The sequence below is a fragment of the Peromyscus eremicus genome, chromosome 9 (assembly GCF_949786415.1).
Source record: "Peromyscus eremicus chromosome 9, PerEre_H2_v1, whole genome shotgun sequence".
NCBI classification, from domain to species: domain Eukaryota; kingdom Metazoa; phylum Chordata; class Mammalia; order Rodentia; family Cricetidae; genus Peromyscus; species Peromyscus eremicus.
The window spans coordinates 84,553,470-84,575,856 of record NC_081425.1 but is presented as its reverse complement, the minus strand read 5'-3'; the positions used below and the strand labels follow the sequence as shown (position 1 = coordinate 84,575,856).

Genomic DNA, 22,387 nt, shown 5'->3' with positions numbered 1-22,387 from the left:
AATAAATAAATAAATAAATAAATAAATAAATAAATAAATAAATAGAAAAATGCTACAGATGTAGACATGCTGGGCTGGACGTTGCGTACACTCATATAAACACCTATAGAGTTGAATGGATACCCAATATGTAAAGAACCTGAGGTACCCACATAAAAAGCTGGGTGTAATATTGTGCTCTTCCAATCCAGCACTAGGGAAGTAGAGGCAGGTGATTCCCTGGGGCTCACTGACCAGCAAGCCTAGCTTAATTGTCTGGCCTTTGGCCAGTGAGAGACCCTGACTCAAAAGAACAAGATGGACAGTTCCTGAGGAGTGACACCTGAGGGTGACCACTGACCTCTACACAAACATCTGCATGCACACACACTCACCCTCTCTCTGTCTCTGTCTTTCTGTCTGTCTTGGTTTCACAATAAATAAAACAAGTTGGTCTGAAAGCATTTCTTCTCCACTAAAACCATTTGCCATTGGTTTATTAGTGGAAAACTAACAGAATTATTGTCTGTTACAGGAGAAGACTGATATAGAAGGGACCCTATTTGTGTATCGAAGGTAAGTTTTTAAGTCTGTTTCTATTTCACTTGAATGGGGCAGTCTCTTGTAACATGGTCTGTTTCTGGTGTGCTTCTTTCTTTGGAGCCATCCTGTTTCCTTCCAGCTTCATCCATGCAGGCTGTGCACTCCCTACCCTAGCTGCTTCTCTACTCAGCCTGACACAGTTATCTCGGGATAGAAATCCTTTTCTAATAACGAATCCCAAAGAGAGGCTGCCCAGCTCTCCCATATTAAAGAGGATGAACATAGGAATGTCTGTGGATACAGTACACATTAGCTATAGTAGTTGAGACGTCAGTCTTGCTGACCTGCAGTTTCTAATGAGAGTTTGTCGTCTATGACTGGTTCTGCCCCTTTCCCATGTCTTCCCTAAAGTTCTGGGTTATATAGTCTTTATCATATCTATTTTAGTTTGAGAGTTTAGAATGCCTAGGTTATTCATAAATGTATATATATTTACTTTAAACTTCTGAAATTTCTTTAAATTGTTAATTTGCAATGGTTTACAGCATTACCTTGTTTGGACAGACCACAGGATATGACAGTCATGGGACACTTGTCTTTGGAGATGCCTATAGGGCTTGTTCTTAGAGGCACATCCCTTGTTTTCTAGAACTTGGAGTGGTGGCAGCAAGATGATTGTCTGGTTCTGTTTGTATTGAGTTGTGTTAAAGAGTGTGTTATGTTAGCTTGAGGAACGTTCAGTGCATTGTGTGTTGAATCCCCTTAGTAAAGAAACTAAGAGCATTCTTACTGTAGGAGTCAAGTCCATCTAACTCAGGAAAAAACATACAAAAAACTATTTAATGTAAGAAAGATTATTGCTGCTATGAATGGCAGTCATAGACATACTTGTACCATATTTTAAAAAAAATAGTATTTCTTCCAGCATATATGTATTACATGCCTATGTCAATCTTATGTCAGTACATGCTTATGTATACATGTATGGGGGAAAAGGCAAAGCTCCTCAGATGCAGGGAGCTTACATTCTAGTAGTGGAGAAAGATGGTAAATAGACAAACCGTAGGTAGGTATTGAGGTGAGAAGGTGACATTTGAGCAAATGCTTGCTGGAGATAAGGGGGTGGTGCTCATTTGGTCTTTAGGTGGGAGCACCCCTGCGGATGGTGACAGCCAGAGCAGTGGAAGCAGGAAAGAGATAGAGGAGCTGAAGTGGGGTGGGGACCTCGGTGACTTGACTGTGACACTGAGGAACTGAATCCTTATCAACACTTAGGAGCAAACGGGGGTGGGGGGGAGTGGGGGGTCTGACTTTTAAGAGTTGAGGCCTAAACCCAGGACTTGGTTCATGCTAGGCAAACACTCTGCCACTGAGTTATATCCCTGCCTTGTGTTTTTGTTCATGGTTTCAAATGCTAATTATGTCATGTGATGTGATAATGTAGGCTTTTTTTTTTTTTTCTTTTTTTTTTTTTTTTTAAGCGGAAAAAAAAGTAGATGCCTTTTTTCCAGATTGAAAGGTAACATGTTCCCTTTCTTTAAATCTAAGGTCTGCTTCACCTTACCATGGTTTCACCATTGTCAACCGACTAAACATGCACAACCTGGTCGAACCAGTGAATAAAGATTTGGAATTTCAGCTCCATGAACCATTTCTTCTGTATAGAAATGCAAGCTGTGAGTATATCTGTTTACATTGAACAGAGGTGCTTCAGGTTTAGGACATTAGAGTTTGGAGTTTCAAATTATACAAAATATGGTCTATACGCTATGATTATAAATACATACGTGTCTTGGTAAAAGATAAAACTCTTATAAATGTATCTATGTATGTGACTGTGAATTCATGAGTGCACACACACCACAGCCCATGTATGGAGGTCAGAGGACAACTTTAGTTCTCTCGTCCACCATGTCAGTCCCAGGTATGGAACTCACTCGGGTCGTCAGGCTTGATGGCCAGTCCCTTCACCAACTGCATCATCTTACCAGCCCCAAAAGCAAACATTTTCAGCTAGCTCTAAAATTGAAAAGACTTTTGCAAGTAACTAACTTAGGTTATTTTAGTTAACTATACTATCTAGCCCAATTGTTAGCATTGTATTTGTTTCTGTTATGAAATATTTAGTCCTTTGTTTTTGTTGTAGTGCCGATTCTTGTCAGTTCCTATCCCTGAGCAACAGAACTTAGTCCGAGAGACAAAATGAGAGCAGATACTCATGCTTTCCACAGGGAAAGTACTTTGCCATGGATGGTGGCACTTTTCAACCTACTAGTTTAATAGAGTGTTTAGTAGGTACAAATACTGTGTCAAAAGCTGTTGTGCTTTAATGATAGAAAGTAACCTGTGTGGGATACAAGGTAGTTTGGTCAACTAAGACTCAACAGTGCATGGCATGCTGTTGTTGGTTGGTTTTGGCTGGTTTTGGCTCTTTACTCTTTGGGGGTCACTACCCAGCTCCCAAATAAATCACACATGGAGACTTATTCTTGCTTATAAATGCCTGGCCTTAGCTTGTTTCTTGCCAGCTTTCCTTAATTTAAAGTATCCCATCTATCTTTTGCCTCTGGGTTTTTGTCTTTCTTTTACTTCTGTATATCTTACTTTGTTTCTTACTTCATGGCTTGCTGTGTAGCTGGGTGGCTGGCTCCTCCTTCTTTCCCAGATTTCTCCTATTTCTTCTTTCTGCCTGCCAGCCCAACCTATCCTTTCTCCTGCCTTGCTATTGGCTGTTCAGCTCTTTATTAGACCATCAGGTGTTTTAGACAGGCAACATAACACAGCTTCACAGAGTTAAAAAATGGCAAGATAAACAAAAATAACACACCTTAAAATAATGTCCCCAATAGCATATAGTTAGTTGGAGAGTTCCTAGTCCAAGATCTTTTCAAGCATTTTTACATGTTCTAATAGTGATTGAAATTCAGTCAACAAAGCTCAGAGTAACACTTTCAAAAAGTAGAATATACATGTTCTTCACCTCACATTGGAATTATTTGCTGACAAATCTATCATAAATTGAAAATTCATTAGTATACTTAAGCTACCAGATATCGTAACACAGTACACTGTATATTACTGGTTGTCCCCCTGTGATCCTATGGAGTGGGAGCTGTGGTTGGTGGTTGTATACAGCGCTGCAGTAGAGTTGCCCGTTATTCCTACTCTGAAGGCAAGGTACAGTCAACATACGGTTTTTATTCCATTCATGCTACTTCACAACATTTTGTAAGCAAAAGATCTTAAGTCAGATTATCATAAGTATGGGACCATCTGTTCAAAAACATATACTTAAAGGGCAAGGATATTGCTCAATTGTAAATGAATCCTTAGCCTTCATAGGCTTTGGGTTTGATCTCCAGCAACACACACACACAAAATGTGCATTGGATTCTGATAGTTCAGTATGGGTATTAGAAGTGTGGTTGAGGACAGAGGGGCAGTTTGTTTGTCTAACCCATAGGGTTATGAAAACAGCGGTTTAGAAAGCTGGAAGCCTCAAATTCATTCTTGCTCATTTTTAAGTAAGCAAAATAAGGTCTATCTCTTGATTTTTTCAGTAAACTGTTTCTCAGGTTTTTACATCCTCTCAAATTTTAAATCCTCCATACATATTAGAGACACTTTTTGAGCCAGGAATGGTAGTCTACACTCGTAATCCCAGCACTTTGGAGGCTGGATAGCCCGTGCTATAAGCTCATAGCTCAAAGAGTCAAACAAAAAAAGCATGTTATTTGGTACCTGTAAGTTCAGGATCTATGTGAACTAGTGAGAAAGAGTGGAATGTTACAAAGGGCCACTTTATGTTAAATTTCCATTGTGGGAAATTCTTCAAAAGAACACCTACTTTTTTTTTTTTTTTTTTTGGTTTTTTTCGAGACAGGGTTTCTTTGTGTAGTTTTGCGCCTTTCCTGGAACTCCCTCTGTAGTCCAGGCTGGCCTTGAACTCTGTCTCCCGAGTGCTGGGATTAAAGGTGTGCGCCACCACCGCCTGGCCACTAACTAAATTTTTAAGATAGTCACTGGGGAAAATCATCAAGGGACTGGAGCACCTGATTACCTGTAGCATAAGCCTAAGTCCTTCACAGTTGCAGTCTTGTGAAACTGACTTACACTGGGCATCCTGGAGGTGGAGCACACACTTATTCCCAGCACTCAGGAGACAGAGACAGGTGGATCTCTGTGTGTTCAAGGCCAGCCTGGTCCACAAAGGCCAGCCAAAGCTACATAGTGAGACCCTGTCTTTAAAGCCAAACTAACAAAAAAGCAAATAGAACCTACCAGAGTTTGGGCTCTTTGGAAGTGATTCTCTAGTACTTGTGCAGAAAAAATAAGGGAGATTTATAAGCAAACCAACTATCATCTGGCTTTATTATGTAAATACCCAGCAGCTATCTAGACTGTAACTGGGATCAACATAAAATTGTCGGGGTTCTGTAAGTTTAACCCATTACAGTATCATAGATTAGTAGACCTTAATCATCAGCAGTATTCATAGCATTAATTGAAATATTCTTGTGGAGAAAAGTGAACTAATGCTTTTTGTTTGTGATTTTGTTTTGTTCGTCTTTGTTTTTTAGAAAGCTTTCAAAGTATAGAAACATTTCCTTACTTGAACAGAGAACTCACTTACCCGGGTCATCCTATTGGGGGCGACATTTAAATAAAGGAGGAGCTGTATCCGAGGTGGCCCAACAGCATAGGGCAGTGGTTTTCAACCTTCCTCGTGCTGCGACCTTTGATACAGTTCCTCGTGCTACTTCATAACTGTAATTTTGCTACTATTATGAGTCATAATGTAAATATCTGATATTTCCAATGGTCTTAGGCGACCCCTGTGAACGGGTCATTTGACCCACAGGTTGAGAACCACTGGCATAGGGTGACGTGTGGAGTCTTAGGACTCTCCTGAGTGTACGATTGTCTAATGAGTCATAAACATAGAACGTAGCTCTGTTGGGTCAGGAAACTGTTGAGTTGTTTGGGGATTTGTCCGTTAAATAAATGCTAGAATCTGATTCTGTGTGGGTAATTATACCTGGTCCTGTAGCTGTTCTTTCCTCATTCTCCCGTGGGAGATGCCACCAAAATACCTGGCCCATTTAACTCAAATGATACTTTCATATCCAGCTTTTTCTCACTCAGGTTCAGTTTTAGAGTAAATGAGGGTGGGGAACAACCATTGAACTAAAACTTTTTCCAATTCTAAACTGTTGTATTTCTTTTTTAGCTTTTCTTTATACAAAATACTTGCTCACCTACTCCCCAAGGAAAAGGTCAAATCTTAGAAGATACTTTGATTGGAGTCAATGATTCTCATGAATCTCTGAGAAACACTGTATTTTCATTCTGTCTGGAGCCTTTTGGTAGCTACAGAAGGCTTTAATTGGACCTCATTGAGGGATTGAGGGGTTGCAGATTCTGCAGTTACTGAATAGCAGTGATGTTCCTGTCTCCATCTCTCCGATTCCCATCTTAAAAGATGAACAGACAAGATACTCGGGTGTCTAGAAACTTGCCCAGGCGTTATGAAGCTGCTGAGAGATGTAGACTCCAGCACCATTGCTCTGCAGAGCCGGTGTCCTTCACCACTGCCACCGTAGAGTTACACAGCTCACTGTAGAGCAGTGCGTGCTGTATGCTGGAACTCTGCATGATGGAAGGCTCCTCTACCGGCACTATCTAACACTGACCGCCTCCATATGTGACTGACTGCTGAGCACCAGGATGCGGCTAATAAATGTAAGGGATGACTTTTTTTTTTTTTTTTTTGAGACAGGGTTTCTCTGTGTAGCTTTGCGCCTTTCCTGGAACTCACTTGGTAGCCCAGGCTGGCCTCGAACTCACAGAGATCCGCCTGGCTCTGCCTCCCAAGTGCTGGGATTAAAGGCGTGCACCACCAACACCCGGCTGGGATGATGTTTTTTATTTCCTTAAGCCATTTGAACTTGCCATGTTGAACTAGTGAAGCCCACAGCACAAATGGTACTCCGGCGTACCATTTACCGTGTCCTGTTTAAACAGGACATACACGAAGGAGGCTTTTATGCCTCCCTTTAGTCATTCCTTTCTGAAATTTATAAATGATTTCTGCGTTCAAAAGCTGTAGAGTAAATCCCTAAGGAAGGCTTTACCATGGTAGCACTTCCTTAGAGTGGAGTTTGATTACAGACAGATGGAAGCTTTGCCATCTTACTGTGACCTTGTGTGAATCACTTAAACCTGTTAAGTTTTAACATCCTCGATTCAAGCCAGGTGATCTTATTAGTAAACAACTGTAAATACTTAAGTTTTAGCAAGATTCCCTCATAACCCAGGCCTGTAGTGTTTCCTTGATCACTTCACACAGGAACCAGTAGCAGCCTGCCTCTCAGGAAGTTCTCCCCACTCCTCTTCCCCTACTTTTTACAAGCCCAGTACTTTACACATGCTAGGCAAGTATTCTTCCCTAAGCTACAGCCTCAACTCTCTTTGTTTCTCTTTACAAATACTATGTTCAAACATTTTAGATACAGACAGGTTGAGATATACATTGAAAAAAAGATACATACGCTAAAATTTTTTTTTTCCTCTGAGACAGGGTTTCTCTGTATAGCTTTGCGCCTTTCCTGGAACTCACTTGTTAGTCCAGGCTGGCCTCGAACTCGCAGAGATCCGCCTGCCACTGCCTCCTGAGTGCTGGGATTAAAGGTGTGCGCCACCACCACCGGGTTAAAATTAAATCTTTAAGGCTACTTTTTATTCAAGTAATCAGATGTTAGCTGAAAGTTGAGTCCAGGGCTTTGTCCATTCTACAGTAATGGGTACCACTGAGCTACGTCCTCTGCTCCGCAGCCTTTGGTTGTCATTGTTGTTGTTTGAAACAGTGTTTTTTGTAGCACAGGATGATCTCCAACTCACTGTATGACCTTAAACTCTTGATTCTCTGCTGGAATTAAAGGTGTGCCTAGATTCCCAAATCTTTTTTTTAAATACTCAATAGAAACACTTCTGACAGATAGGCCATGGTGTTACAAAGTTCTTTTGCTATATGAAACATTAAGTACATAGCAGAACCGAAGAGGGAGTAGAGGACCTTTCCATGAACCAATACCAAAGTGAAAACGGAAAGCTTCAGTGAGAGGCCCGTGAGCTTAACACTTGCTGTCAGCTATTATGGGGTCCTTGGGATGAAAAGTCTCCTAAGTTAAGGATGATCTTATTTTGTGTGGTAGGATTGGGAGACAAGATTTCACAAATGTGGAAAGTTAGAGCTGAGAATCAGATCCCAGCCTCTAGCCAGATCTAATGCTCTATGCATATCAGTTAATTAGAAAGATATGTTTGTCAGCCTTGTGAGATGACAGCTAAGTGTATCAAAGTCTGAGTCATAGGTTCAATAGAAAATGTCTTCCCAAAAGATATAACCATAGGCCTTTCATCATAGAAATTCTGGGTCTGAGTTAAACTGCTAGGTGTACAGTCTTAGGCAGAAATTAGCATAAAATTAATCACTATCCAGTAAGTATTCAAAAATACTGGGCAGAAGCAATGGCAAGACTCTTTGATGTGTCTGTAACCCAGGCAGCCCACAAATGTCACATAAGCTTTGTGGTCCAAAGTTACAGATATGCAAGGAGGTAATTCACAATGAGTAGTGAGAGATACAAGAAAGAGCAGCATTAGACAGCCCTTCTCCGGAACTTCAGTTAATGGACTACCACTTGGAGAACTTAATGGGTGTACTATCAAATGTGGATTATAAATTAAAAAGAAATAACTTCAGAGTCAAATGCTATTAAAAATAACAAGTAGACTTGAAAAGTAACCAAGTAGAACTTACAGAAATTAAAATTTTAGTTACTAAAATAGACTACCTGGATTCAGCAACTAATTAACAACAGCTTTAAACATGCACACACGAGGCCAGGCTGTGGTGGCACACGCCTTTAATCCCAGCACTGGGAGGCAGAGCCAGGTGGATCTCTGTGAGTTCGAGGCCAGCCTGGTCTACAGAGCGAGATCCAGGACAGGCTCCAAAGCTACACAGAGAAACCCTGTCTCAGAAAAAAAAAGGGGGGGGGGGGTGGACAAACAACAACAACAACAACAAAAAAAAAAACCCATGCACACACTCATTGGTAAACTAGGAGGACTATGTGAGGAAATAGAGACTGAATCCTCAGAAGGGAAAAAGGAATGGAAGTAGGACAATTAGAAAGTCTACATGATGGGCAAGATTGTCAGGATGTTAAAGTGATTCAAAAGAGGCAGTATTTGAAGAAATTATAATGGAGAACTTTCCAGAATCTATAAAAGATGTAAGTCTTAGGTTTAGTCATTGGGGTAGGCCCAGGCACAATAGGAATAAATGTTCACCCTGCTGCATATGGCAGAGACGGAAGAAACCAAAGGTTGCTTGAGGTGGGCTCAAAAGAGCACCCGTCAGACTGACTACTACGACTCCGGGGGAAACAACGAACCAGTGAGGAGTTCAGGAGAGCATTCCAACAGCAAAGCATTCGTCTCTGGGAGAGCCCAGCTGGAGGAGCTTCCAGACCTCCTGTGCAGGGCACAAGCCACCAGCCGCGTGTGGCTGTCGAGCCCTGAAATGGTGCTAGTGCTGCTGAGTTTTCAATTGTAGTTCATTGTCATTACTAATCTTTAATTTCAATTAATTTAAACAGTAGCATCATTCCAAAGGTACAGTTTAGAAAAAAACTGAACACAGAAGAAATGAGATAAACAATGGCGAAGAAAAAGAGAAGAGGACAAAGTGGAGAGAGAGTGGAAGGTGGCTCAGCAGGGAGGAGAGCTGCTTGTTCTGCAGAGGACTGCATACCCACCCACAGACACACAGCACACATGCAGTTAGAATAATGAAAATCTTTAAGATTGATGAGCAAAGAAAAAGTCACATCAAGATAGGCAATGGCTATATAGAACAATGAAATGCCCAGTTTCTTCTAATAGAAGTATTAGATAAAGCCAAGCTGAGCTTTGGAGTGTAGCTCAGTGGTAGAACAGCTGCTTTATTGCTTAATGTGCTCAAGGTCTGCAGCACATAGAGAAAAGTTGAAGCAGTCACATGAGTTTTCACACTGAAAGCCTCCCAAGAGAGAGGATAGTGAAGCCAGGCATCGTAGCTCACACCTGTAACCCCAGCGCTCCTGGAGGCTCAGGCCAGTGATTGCTGAGTTCGTGCTGTAGTTGCTATGACTGCCTGAGCTGCAAAAGGAAACCCTTTCCAAAGAGAAGAAGAAGGGGAGCGCACTGGCGCACACCTTGATGCCAGCACTCAGGAGGCGGAGGCGGGTGGATCTCAATGATGAGTTCAAGGCTACCCTGGTCTGCAGAGCAAGTTCCAGACACCCAGGGCTACAAAGAGAAATCCTGTCTTGAAAAACCAGGAAATTAAAAACAGGGAAGCATGAGAGAGGAGAGGTAGGGAGGAAGGGAAGAAAGGAAAAGAAAAAGATGAGGGTAGCTGAGTTGATGAGCGGTGAACTTTTAAATGAGATGACTGATTCGTTGTGGGCCGGGGGAATAGCTCAGTGGTACAGCAGTTACCTAGCATGCACAAAGCCCTTGGTTTGATTCTGAGTACCACAAACAGTAAAGATCCAGGATGGCCACTGCAGCTACCCTGTCTAGAAAGGAGAAAACTAGAAAAGGAGAAAAAGTAAATAGAAACGCCAAGATAAAATGGCAGAATAAGTAAATCGATAATTAGAATAGATGAATATGGAATTGTCATGTGTTGTTGAAAATGGTAGGTGGGGTGGGGCGTAGAATGAGCTGTATCAGGCAGATTTTAACCAAGAAAGGTTGAGGTAACCAGAATACGTAACTGACAGAAAATTATCAGTAGGGATACAAATGTGAACAATTTTGAACTAGTTTGTACTGAGTATATATGAAAGTTATAAACTGAATGTTAGAAATGTATAATTGCAAGTTTCTATAAGGTTATGGGATAGTATAGTTAGGCTATCCAGGACAAGAGGTTAGGAAAGAAGAAAGGAAATCTGAATAAAGATGAAGGAAAATAAAAGAGTAGAAATTGATTGGAAAGCAGAAACTGCATTGTGAGAATAAATGCACAAAACCTTATCTGTAGATAAAATGATTGGCCCATCAACAAAAGCAACCAGAAGAGGTACAGTGGACATGTAGGAAGGTAGACCTGAATGTATTTTTTTTCATGCAGTTTTTAGAAACAAGCAGTGAATTTTTTGCCTGAGTTTAAAACTTAGATGAGAGGGGGTTTCCTAGAAATGTCCCATTTAACAGAAGTGTCCTCAGGCCTAAACAGATCTAAATGGACTCAAACAGCACAACAAATGGTCTAACAATGTAAAATCTCCCCATCACGTCTAAAGAAATTCCCAGAGGCATGTTCTGTTTGGTGGGGGTACTAGGGCGGTTAGTTCTCTGTGTAGACCAGACTCTGAAAAGGCAGGTTGAGGTCTCGTACGTTTCTGGTCTGTCACTACAGGAAGCTTGTTTGCTTAGGCTGTGCTTCTGTGGTGAGGAATTCATGCTTTATTATCCACTCCTTGCAGGAAGATGCCTGACTATTTCTCCCAGATCATATTTTCCCCCAGTGTCAAGTGTCCATTGATTACTACTTCCGTGGACACCTTAGCGTTACAGTGATAACCTGGGATCAGTTTTTAATGCATTTGCTTACCTATTACTCAATAATGAAATACCATCAAAAATATACTATAGGGTTACGTTCTGAGCAACAACAACAACAAAAATAGAAGAAATAAGCAACTTTTTTTTCTTACAGCTAAACTGTTTATAATAACCCAGTTAATTGCAAATACTAAGTTTGTGATACCTGCAAGCTTTGTAGAATCAATTCTGACATTCAATCGTTTTCTTTTATGCAAACTAGCTTGTATTAATTTCCTCTGACAGAAACTATCTCAAACTGCTTTTTACTTTGTTTTTACCTAAACAAAGATGATTATTTAACTCAGATGTCAATTCAGTGATATTTATTAGATATGTCATCTGCCTAGCACCTTAATCAGATGCCATGCCTTATAAATTTTAAAATTTTTATGTACTTTCAGAGAACTTTATTTTTCTTGGTCCTTAAGTTCTATTTTCTTGGAGAACTGTAAGTAACGGTTACTGAAATGATTTGGAGCTTCCAGTAACTTGTCTGTCTTCCTCAGAAGGGTTAGAGTTCTCAGTGAAGCCAGCAAGGGCAGCTCATGCACTCTGAGGCTGAGACAGAAGGATTGACTAAGGCTGAAGCCAGCCTGAACTCCACAACAAGTATCAGGCCAGTAAGGAACACACACACACAGATTCTTAGTAAAGTAATGCTACTTCATGAAGGCTGGAGCTATACATGTTTAATTCTTAAACAGCTGTAGGAGAGTGGCAAAATCTGATGATTTAAGGTCTGTAACTAAAAGAGTTACCAGTTATAAACTTGAAGGATTAGCCTTTTGGTGCTAAAATTCTGATGTCAGGTGTGATATTTTGCATGTTTTTCTTAGTAAGTTTCAATCGCATACCCATTAATTAGAAAAAATGTCTTTACAGATTTTTCTGTTCTCCTAACTTTATTCTGTTCTGGGGAAAGTGGAGTGGTAGTTTTAACCAAAAGAGGAATGACTATTTTGTGCACTTTATTAGAGTTTTTACTGGAAGGAATTATCTAAAGGAAGATAGCCTTTCAGCTCTCCCCCACTCACCACCTGAACGTGGCCTCCCGCTGAAGGCTGCTTCCTCATTTTAAGATGTTTTCTAGAATCCCAATTGAACAAAGTCCTTCTCTGGTTCCCCAAGAACACCTGGGTGTGTCCTGATTTTCATCTCACCTGACACTTCTAAGCAGTAACAGATCTGTGGTTTGTATGAAGCAGTATGAAAATAATCATATTTAGATAAAACCCAATCTGGAGTTTATCCAGAGTTTTAATGACATACAGCTGCTAGTCTTATATGTTACTCCTTAGCCTTCCCAACAACAGTCAGTTACCTACAGATATAGCTGGTAGTAAAAACATTACTGTTTAACTCACCTGAAAAGGCCTGGGAGAAGTCCTCCTTGGTTTCCACTTCACTCACAACTTTGCCTTTATACCGGGTATCAGTCTCTTGGGAGAGAGCATTTTTAATTAAAATTAGATCACTAGAAAAGGTTGGAAGGCTCATTTCCATAGTGTTGAAAATACAGCTGCCAGGTGGAAAGTTCTAGTGCAGAAATGCTGGAGCGCTGCTGTTCTTGTCTTTCTCCGTGTCCTTTCTCAGTTCAAGGGCAAGGCAGAGCAGTCGAGATGGTGGGTGCTCTTGGCATTTGGAACAAATCTTCAGACTTAAAGCGCAGTGCAAGAAGTTTCCTTGCAAGATGAGTTTATAATTTATCAAGTCAAAAAATGTGAGTTCTACCTCCAGACTGAAAAAGGAATTTATAAACAATAAAAAAAAAAAAAGTCCAGCAGTTCGTTCTTTGTGATCTCCCAGCTCAGCACACTGCTGCTCGCAGCCTGAGGAAAGGCAGGTGGTCTCCACCAGCTGCAGGCTGAGGTTGGTATGATTCTGTAATCAGAAGGGAAAGAGGACCTGTGGCAGCTGCATTAGCCTGCCTCCAGGACCAAGATAAGGAAAGTGCCTCCTCACTCTTGCCCCAGTTATAGATTGAAGAAGTAAAACCTCATGAGAACATACAGAACTCAGTCTGGGAGCTGATGGAGCTGTGAGGTCAGCCATTGTAAAACTCTGTATTGCTCTGTCTCATTGTATTCTGGTAGAAGTGCTGCCGGGCACCCTCTTGGTAAGTTTTTGAGTCCTCGAACATTTCAGAATGTCCAAAATGGAATATTTTTATTATAGCTCACTAATTACTGGCTTTTTCTCCCCTAAGGTAGTTTAAAAGCTTTTATCTTTATGTTCCAATGTTATCTTAGTTGTTAGATAATTATATCTAGTTTAGTAAATACTTTGAATTTTTTCTTTTGAGAAGTCACTAACCATAGTCACATATCTAGATGATAGAAATATGTCACATGTGCCGGGCGGTGGTGGCGCACGCCTTTAATCCCAGCACTTGGGAGGCAGAGCCAGGCGGATCTCTGTGAGTTCGAGGCCAGCCTGGGCTACCAAGTTAGTCCCAGGAAAGGCGCAAAGCTACACAGAGAAACCCTGTCTCGAAAAACCAAAAAAAAAAAAAAAAAAAATATGTCACATGTATATAAATGTATGTCGTGTTTACGTAATGAAATTCATCACTGCTATAAAATGTGAAGCACAAGGTAACCACTAGCCCAAGAACTGAAGCCCTGTGGAGTGGGCAGCATGAACTTCAAGACTGAGCTCTGCAGGTTCAGTGCTCTGGGAATCTAAGCAGATCTCAGTTACAAAAAAGTCAATATTTCCAGGCATGGCCAGCTGTGTCTTTTTAGTTAAACACAGGATAAGCATTTGCTACCAACGTATAAAAATTACATATTTGATTCTTAAGCACACACCCCTGGATTTGTTGTTATTTTAAGGTAGAAACTCACCTTGGAATCTATGTAACCAAGGATGACTTGGAATTAGTGATCTCCTACCTAAACCTCCCAAGTCCTAGGATACCAGGCATGCACTACCATGCCCTGTTTGTGTAGTGTTGGAACTGGAGCTCAGGGCTGTGTGCATACTAGGCAAGCATTCTACCAAATGAGCTACAGGTACGTCCCCACACACCTGGATTCCTTGACCACAAAGTGCTAACATCACTGCAAATACTGATCTGAGCCAAAGTTCTGGGGAAAACAAACATGCCCATTGCTAATCACACAACACTCTTGAGATCTTATATCCTTTTTTTTTTTTTTTTTTTTGGTTTTTTGAGACAGGGTTTCTCTGTGTAGTTTTGCGCCTTTCCTAGAACTCACTTGGTAGCCCAGGCTGGCCTCGAACTCACAGAGATCCGCCTGGCTCTGCCTCCCGAGTGCTGGGATTAAAGGCGTGCGCCACCACCGCCCCGCGAGATCTTATATCCTATAGGCACTTACGCTTACAACTCTGAGTTGGATGATCTCTTAATAAACTGACAGGAAAATGTATAGGAAAGCAGAAGTCAAGGGAAAAAGAGGAGGTTTGTGTCTTAAACCATAATCAACCCTATATCCAGACGTTCTAACTGTAGATTCCTGGAAATCGAAAAACAAGAATTCAGACCTATAAATGTCAAACGCCATTTCCCGCTCTTTACCTTTCCCATCCAATATGTTAACGTGGTAGATTGGTGGAGCATAGAGTAAGTAGATGGCTGGCAGGACATGCTCCGCATTGTGTCACACCCGTACTCAGACATAGCACATGTTTGGAAGCCCAGCCTCGAGTGGTGAGCACTGTTGATAATGGTGCCTGTAGACCTGTATCAAGTGAAAGCTTTACTGTGCTTCTCCCCTTTATTTGGAGTTGCCCTTCATTTAAGAAGAAACTTTTGATAAATGGGAGCCAGGCAATGGTGGCACATACCTTTAATTCCAGCACTCAGGAGACAGAGGCAGGTGGAGCTCTGAGTTCAAGACCAGACTGCTGTACAGAGCAAATTCCAAGACAGCCAGGGCTACAAAAAGAAACCATGTCTCAAAGAAAAAAACAAAACAAAAAACTTTGATAAATGGAAACATCAGACATAGTATTGTTGAACTTGTTTTCCTAATTCCCAATTCAGTGACCATCTCACTGACCTGAATCCCACTCTGAGATCACATTGCTTCCACAGTATTTAATTTTGAGAGGGTAACCCTTTTAAAATAAGCTGAGAAGCTTGCAGAGTATAGTTTTTTAGGTCATATGGTTCAAATCTTCTACCCAGTGTTCAATAAGTAGATACTCAGACTTCAATTTTAGGATTTGGGCTCTTCTATCATATTAGTGTGCATTGTTCTGGGTGATTACTGTTTAGAAAAAGAGGTCAGACACACAGCATCCTCTCATCTACCTAAGTGTTTGCAGACTGCCAAGTATCTCCTGGTAGAATCAAAGGCCAGTCTGTCTTTGGTTCTGTACAGGGGCTGCCAGGCTTACTCCTCTCTGAAAGGAAATGATCTGTCAGTGTAAAGACATGTGTTTTCTTTTTCTTTTTTTTTTTTTTTTTTTTGGTTTTTCGAGACAGGGTTTCTCTGTGTAGCTTTGCGCCTTTTCCTGGAACTCACTTGGTAGCCCAGGCTAGCCTCGAACTCACAGAGATCCGCCTGCCTCTGCCTCCCGAGTGCTGGGATTAAAGGCGTGCACCACCACCGCCCGGCTGACATGTGTTTTCTTACTAGCTGGAGCAGACGTCTGTTTATGTAGCTACAGTGTTCCATTTTTGATTGTTAAAGTGTATTTGACTATGTTGAAAGTCCATTTTCTTGTTTTTGCTTCCTATTGTAGGAAATCTTCATACCTGTAAGTCTTATTTATGTATGAGTGTATGACTCTGAGTTTATATGCATCATGTATGTATGCATGTTCCCTTGGAAGTTAGAATCTGTTAGAGCCCCTGGATCTAGAGTTACAGGCAAGTGTAAGGGTCTTAGGAACTGAATTCAGCTCCTCTGCAAGAGCAATACGCCACTGAAGTCATTTCTCCAGCCCTTCTTTATATCTTTAGAACTATTTCCACTTTGGAGGTTTGGTTTGGTTTGGTTTTCATGGTACTAGAAATTGAACTCAGGAGACACCCTCCCCCTTTTGCTAGGCAGTTGCTCTACCACTGAGCTACAGCTCCAAAATTAATAGCTCTTTTTTTTTTCTTAATTCTTTGTTTATGGTGTGCCTGTGTGTGTGTGTGTGTGTGTGTGTGAGAGAGAGAGAGAGAGAGAGAGAGAGAGAGAGAGAGAGAGAGAGAGAGAGAGAGAGAGAGACACAGAGACACAGAGAGCGAGACTAAGACCAAGACCGACCATGTGGGTAATGTAGCAGTCAGAGGACATCTTGCAGGGAGTCAGTTCTCTTCTACTATGTGAATTCCAGGGATTGGGGGATTGGGGTCATCAGGTTTAGGGACAAGTGTTCTTACCTACTGAGCCATCTCTCCAGGCCCCCAGAAGTTTTAGAACTCTTAACACTAACACCAGAAGCCCTCCTTTTCACTTGGCTCTGTATTAAGAAAAGTACCACCAGCCTCCTCAAATCCTTTTAGAAAATAGGTCAGGTATAAATGATAAATGAGTCAAGAAGACAGCATGGAACAAGAGTGTGTCACAGTAGCTCTAGAACTCTTCAAAGACTTTGGTAAAGTCTTCAAATTACTTTGAATTTCCTTAATCTTGTGTATGTCATATACAGCTTAAATAAAGCTGAGTAAAATGTAATATCAAATTTTAATAAGTAGGTTATTACAGGGCTCTTTTGATAACTAAACACTTTCCCCATCAGCTTTTAAGTTTTTCTAAATTTTAGATAATCCAAATGCTCTTAACAGTTTTTTGATTTTTTTTTTTTTGTTGTTGTTGTTGTTGTTTTTTCTCGATTTCCAAAGGAAAGGGCCCCAGTTGAAAAGTAGGAGAAACACTTGTTTGGGGCTATTTTGCCTCTTGATATTTTTCATAGAAGTACAACAGTGTTACATTATACTCCCTACCTTTTCAGTGGCTGCAGTTATGTCTAATTGTCTTGGGACCAGCCGTCAAGACATATGGTGGGTATCCACCAACTAATTCCCTTTGATCTTGAGAAAAACCATTTATAAAACAGGTACAAATCACTGTTTGCTGTGGCAGAGTAATGCTGCTTTCCCAGAAGCCTGAGTCTTGTGTGGGACAGTTAATGAGGGGAGATTATTTCAGGACATCTCAGCACCGATTGTTGGCAGCATGTGTAGGACCTTCAAGTGTAGGTTCTCTTAAGAATACTTAACTTGGGTTTAGAGACAAGGTCCTCTGTGGTCGCGGCTATCTGGCAGACTTATCTGGTTTTCCTCACTAGTGGCAGTGACAGGCTCAGTGGCAGCTCCCTGAGCTTTCTTGCCAGTTGCGTGCACTGAGCTTTTGATATGTTGGCAGACAGTACTGATTCTTGGATGCGTCTCTGAACCTCTACAGGTCTGCTTCTGGCAGAATCGAGTGTGACTCTTATCCTTTGCCCATTAAGCTATCGTTCTGGCCTCCTTATCTGTTTCTTCTGCAAACATGCCTTTGAAAGTGTTTGGTTCTTTTTTGGCAGTTTGTTTGATAATGGACAAGTATAGAAGCAAGTGTCTTATTTCTAAATTACATTGGTTTCTTGAAAGAAAAAGGGATAACTTAAATGAAGATTTGCCTTAAGCTGGCAGCTCTGGTGAAATTACTTCAGTTTTCAATTTGAAATTCTAATAGTTTAATTTGGAATCCCAGAAAGAGCTTTGTGCTCCTCTCTATACCTGATGCATTGCATTTTAACGCACTTTGTCAGCCCTGCAGCTCACGTGGCTGTGTCCAGATGGAGATTGTGTAGTATGTGAAAACCGGAATCTTCTGTATTTGGGCTTAGTGTTTCAGGTCTTCTGAGCCAAGGTTGGAAAAAGGGATATTTAAAGAAAGGTGATTGCCTGTAATTGCCATATATGGAATCTTTTGAAAGCCTTAGTGTGATTTACTCTAAATTAGTGTTGGGGTAAGATTTAGCTTTTAGACCCAGTAGTAGATAATGTGAAATCATTCTCTCTCTAACAAGGCTACTTCTGTGTTCTTCCATTGAGATGTCAAAGCTGAGTTAATTTTTTAATTTGCATTATGTAAAACATTACAAAATTCCTGTTCATTGGAAGCACATGCAGTGTTTTGAAATTCTGTGAATAGAAGAATCGCTTTAAACAATGGGTCCCAGGCATGGAAAGCAGCCTCATGTTCGAGCACCATAAGGATCTGTGGCCACACGGGGCTCTGAAGGTTTAGGCAGTTTTAGTGTGGTTGGAGATTTTCCGTGCCAGAACAAAGAACCTTGTCAATAGGGTAGGGAAAAGAGAATCTTGTCCATGTTCTTCATTTATTAAAGTGAAGCCATTTGCTTACTCTATTTTTTTTTTTTTTTTTTTTTTTTTTTTTTTTTTTTTTTTGGTTTTTCGAGACAGGGTTTCTCTGTGTAGCTTTGCGCCTTTCCTGGGACTCACTTGGTAGTCCAGGCTGGCCTCGAACTCACAGAGATCCGCCTGGCTCTGCCTCCCGAGTGCTGGGATTAAAGGCGTGCGCCACCACCGCCCGGCTGCTTACTCTATTTATTAATATCTTAATTCACACAGTAGTAACAGTAGAAAAATCCAACTTAACCTTTGTGAAAATTAAGCAGCGGATTGTCACATGACTTGCCGTGAAGTCTTGCAGAAGAGTGGTCTCACTTAGTTCAAGATGCAACAAATAATTTGCCATCAAAATAACTTTGATTAATTGGCTTTATAGATTGATATATTCTAATAAAATCTTTACAGAGCTTATTTAATATTTATTTAAAAAGGGTTTTTTTTTAACTTTACTAGAAACAAGATCTCTTTACATGGCCCAGGTTGGCTTCAGACTGATCCTGCATTAGCTTCATTGTGAATTATTAGGCACATATCATGATCACACCAGGCTTTTTTGTTTTGTTTTGTTTTGTTTTTTGTTTTTTCGAGACAGGATTTCTCTGTGTAGCTTTGTGCCTTTCCTGGAACTCGCTTTGTAGACCAGGCTGGTCTCAAACTCACAGAGATCCTCCTGCCTCTGCCTCCCGAGTGCTGGGATTAAAGGTGTGCGCCGCCGCCGCCGCCGCCGCCGCCGCCGCCACCACCACCACCACCACCACCACCACCACCTGGCTGCAAAGGTTTTTTTGTCCGTGTCTCTCCCCCCCCCCCCCCCCCAACGGAGCTGAGGACCAAACCCAGGGCCTTGTGCTTGCTAGACAAGCGCTCTACCACTGAGCTAAATCCCTAACCCACGCCAGGCTTTTAAAAATGCATTTTTTTAATCATGCACAGCCACTTTTTTATTTATTCTAAAAAATACATTTTAAATTTATTTAAAATTCATTGAAACTAGTAGATTACATGAAAAACTTTTTAAAGAAAAAGGTTTGAGGCTAGCCTAGGATATATAGAAAGACCCTGTCTGGGGGAAAAAAAAAATTAACCCTCCCACCTCATTTCTGGTAATATACTGTTTATCTGCCATTATTACATGTGTGAGTAAAGTTTAATAAAGGACATTTTTAGTAGTCAAATAAAATAAAATTTATTGAAGCCAGGTAAGATGGCTTATACCTACTCAGTGCTTGGGAAGCAGAGTAAGGAGAATCAGAAGTTTGAGGCCAGCCTGGGATACATGTCTAAAAAAAAACAAAATAGTAAATAAAAAACAAAATACAATTTCTTATGCTTACATTTATATTTTCTTAGTTTGTTGGCACGTGCTTGTGTGTGTTGTGAAACAGGGCCTTGTATATCTCACGCTGTCCTCAAACTCTCTATGTAGCTGAAAATGGTCTTGAATTCCTGTCCTCAAACTCTCTATATAGCTGAAAATGGTCTTGAATTCCTAATCCGCCTCCACCTCCCAGTGCTGGGATTACAGACATTCACTGTCACAGTGGTAGGGACCAAACCTAGGACTTTTCAAATACTAGGCAAACACTCCCAACTGAGCTATACCCTCAACTTCTTGTTTCTTTACACCATGGTCTTGCTGGTGTAGTTCAGTCTGTCCCCAGATTTATGACCTCCTCACTTTAGCCTCCAGAGTGCAGGATTACATATTTATGCTACCATTCCTAGCTTTATGCTATCCTAAAAAGTGCGATTTTTGACTTAATTTTTTTTCTTTCTTTTTCTCTAGTCTTTAAGTGTAATTCACATTCACTATTTTATAGAGCTGAGCGTGGTGGTACATGTCTGTGCCCCCAGCACCCAGGACCCCCTGGTCTACAGATGAGGTTCCAGGAGAGCTGAGACTGCACAGCGAAGCCCTGTCACTACTATCACTGCCATAAAGAAGTGTTATGGGGCCGGGCAGTAGTGGCACACACCTTTAATCCCAGCACTTGGGAGGCAGAGGCAGGTGGATCTCTGTGAGTTCGAGGCCAGCCTGGTCTACAGAGCAGGACAGCCAGGGCTGTTACACAGAGAAGCCCTGTTTGGAGGAGTGGGGGTGGGTATGGGGTTGACAAAATGACTCAACATATAAAGGTATTTACTGCCAAAGCTTATGATCTGAGTTGAATCCCCAGAACCTACATAGTAGGAGAGAGCCAACTCCCTGTAAGTTGTCCTCCAACCTCTGTATATCTAGGTGCCTGGTGTGGGGTGGCAAAACAGGTGCTCTAGGAATGCACCAGCCTGTGTTGTAGCTCTAGTCCTAAAACTAATCTTTTTCTCTGCTTTATTAATAAACCACCTAGTCGTCTTCTTAGACTCCTGTTTTCCAACCATAAAAGTGCATATCAACGACTTGAACAATCAAGCAAATGATTTGTCTCTTCTTGATAAGTACAAATATAAAACCTGGAGATAATACGACACACTGGAGAACTCTGAAGGCTAGCCAGAAGGTGATGGGGGGTGTGACAGATATCCAGACCAGACCAGCAGGAGGATGTCTCTCTCAGTCTTAACACAATGCAAGCCGGCCTAGCAACAGAAGGTAGCCCAGGTGGACTTGGCCTCCCTTGGACTGCATGGAATTTGTGCCAATAATACTAGACAAGCCAAGTAAACCTGGCAGATTGGAAGCTCTGCTAAGAAGAAGTGACCACCAGGGTTGTTCCCCCATCCCAACCCCCACACCCATCCACGGAAGAAGTCAGGATAGGAATGGCAGAGGGCTATGTCTCCATTCTGGCCTGGAACATAGTTTTTAAGCCATGGTAAATGCTTGCCTTTCTGTGCAGCACTGGCTGAGAACTTACTAAATTCCCACTGAAAGAAATTAGAAATAACCAAGTGTGCTTGCACATGCCTATGATCCCATGCACATGGAAAATGAAGGAGGATTGGGAGCTCAAGGCCATCCTGGCCTATGAGGAACCTTACCTTAAAAAAAAAAAAAAGACAAGGGAAGAAGAAATGCAATATTAACTCAAAGCATAAAAATTAAAATTTAATTAGAAATTAAAGATGAGAACACATTTCAGCGAAATTGGAGAAAGTGAAGGAAAATCGCTGAAGCAAAAAGCTTGTTCTGTGAAATAAAGACAATATAATTGATAAAATGTTTAACAACGCTAACGAGAGTACAGGCATACGTTGATAGATGGACATAGTACCACATGCTTGTAATTCTTGGAATGTGGATCCTGAGACAAGAGGATTGTGAATTCCAGGTAGCATAGGCTACAAAGTAAGGCCCAGTCTCAAAGAACAAAATCAAATTTGTCTCTGTTGGAGGGTGAGGGGGATAAGAAATTGCAAATCCTGCGACTGTCTAGATACATGACTTTTTTCTTTTTTCTTTTTTTTTCTTTTTTTCTTTTTTTTTTTTTTTTTTAGATTTATTATGTATAGAGTGTTCTGTCTGCAGGCCAGAAGAGGGCACCAGATCTCATTACAGATGGTTGTGAGCCACCATGTGGTTGCTGGGAATTGAACTCAGGACCTCTGGAAGAACAGCCAGTGCTCTTAACCACTGAGCCATCTCTCCAGCCCTAGATACATGACATTTTAAGAACAACTTCGCATTTATCAACTCTTGGTGACTTAGAAGAAGTAGAACAACTCCCTTTAAAACTCACAAACTGTGGCATTCAACCAAGATAAAATAGATAGCCTGAGTACTGCTGAACCACATTAAAGAAACTGTATTTGTAACTTACATGTTCCTGAAAAAGAAATTCAAAAGCATTGACACTAATGTTAGTCTCCCGAGAGTAGGAAAAGAAGGAATGCTTCTCAGATGTTTCTGTAAGACTGTTATTACACTAATACCAAAACAAA

The 22,387-nt window shown here is 41.1% G+C and overlaps 1 protein-coding gene across 2 annotated transcripts in view; it reads left to right on the top strand.

Annotated features, from left to right (window-relative positions):
- Dcp1a (decapping mRNA 1A) overlaps positions 1–22,387 on the top strand; it is a 55,027-nt gene that overhangs the window by 3,486 nt on the left and 29,154 nt on the right. For both annotated transcript variants that reach the window (XM_059273959.1, XM_059273958.1), the window contains exons 2-3: positions 515–555; positions 2,071–2,198. In XM_059273959.1, coding sequence (XP_059129942.1) covers positions 515–555; positions 2,071–2,198 — 169 coding nt within the window. The remainder of the gene's footprint in view (positions 1–514; positions 556–2,070; positions 2,199–22,387) is intronic.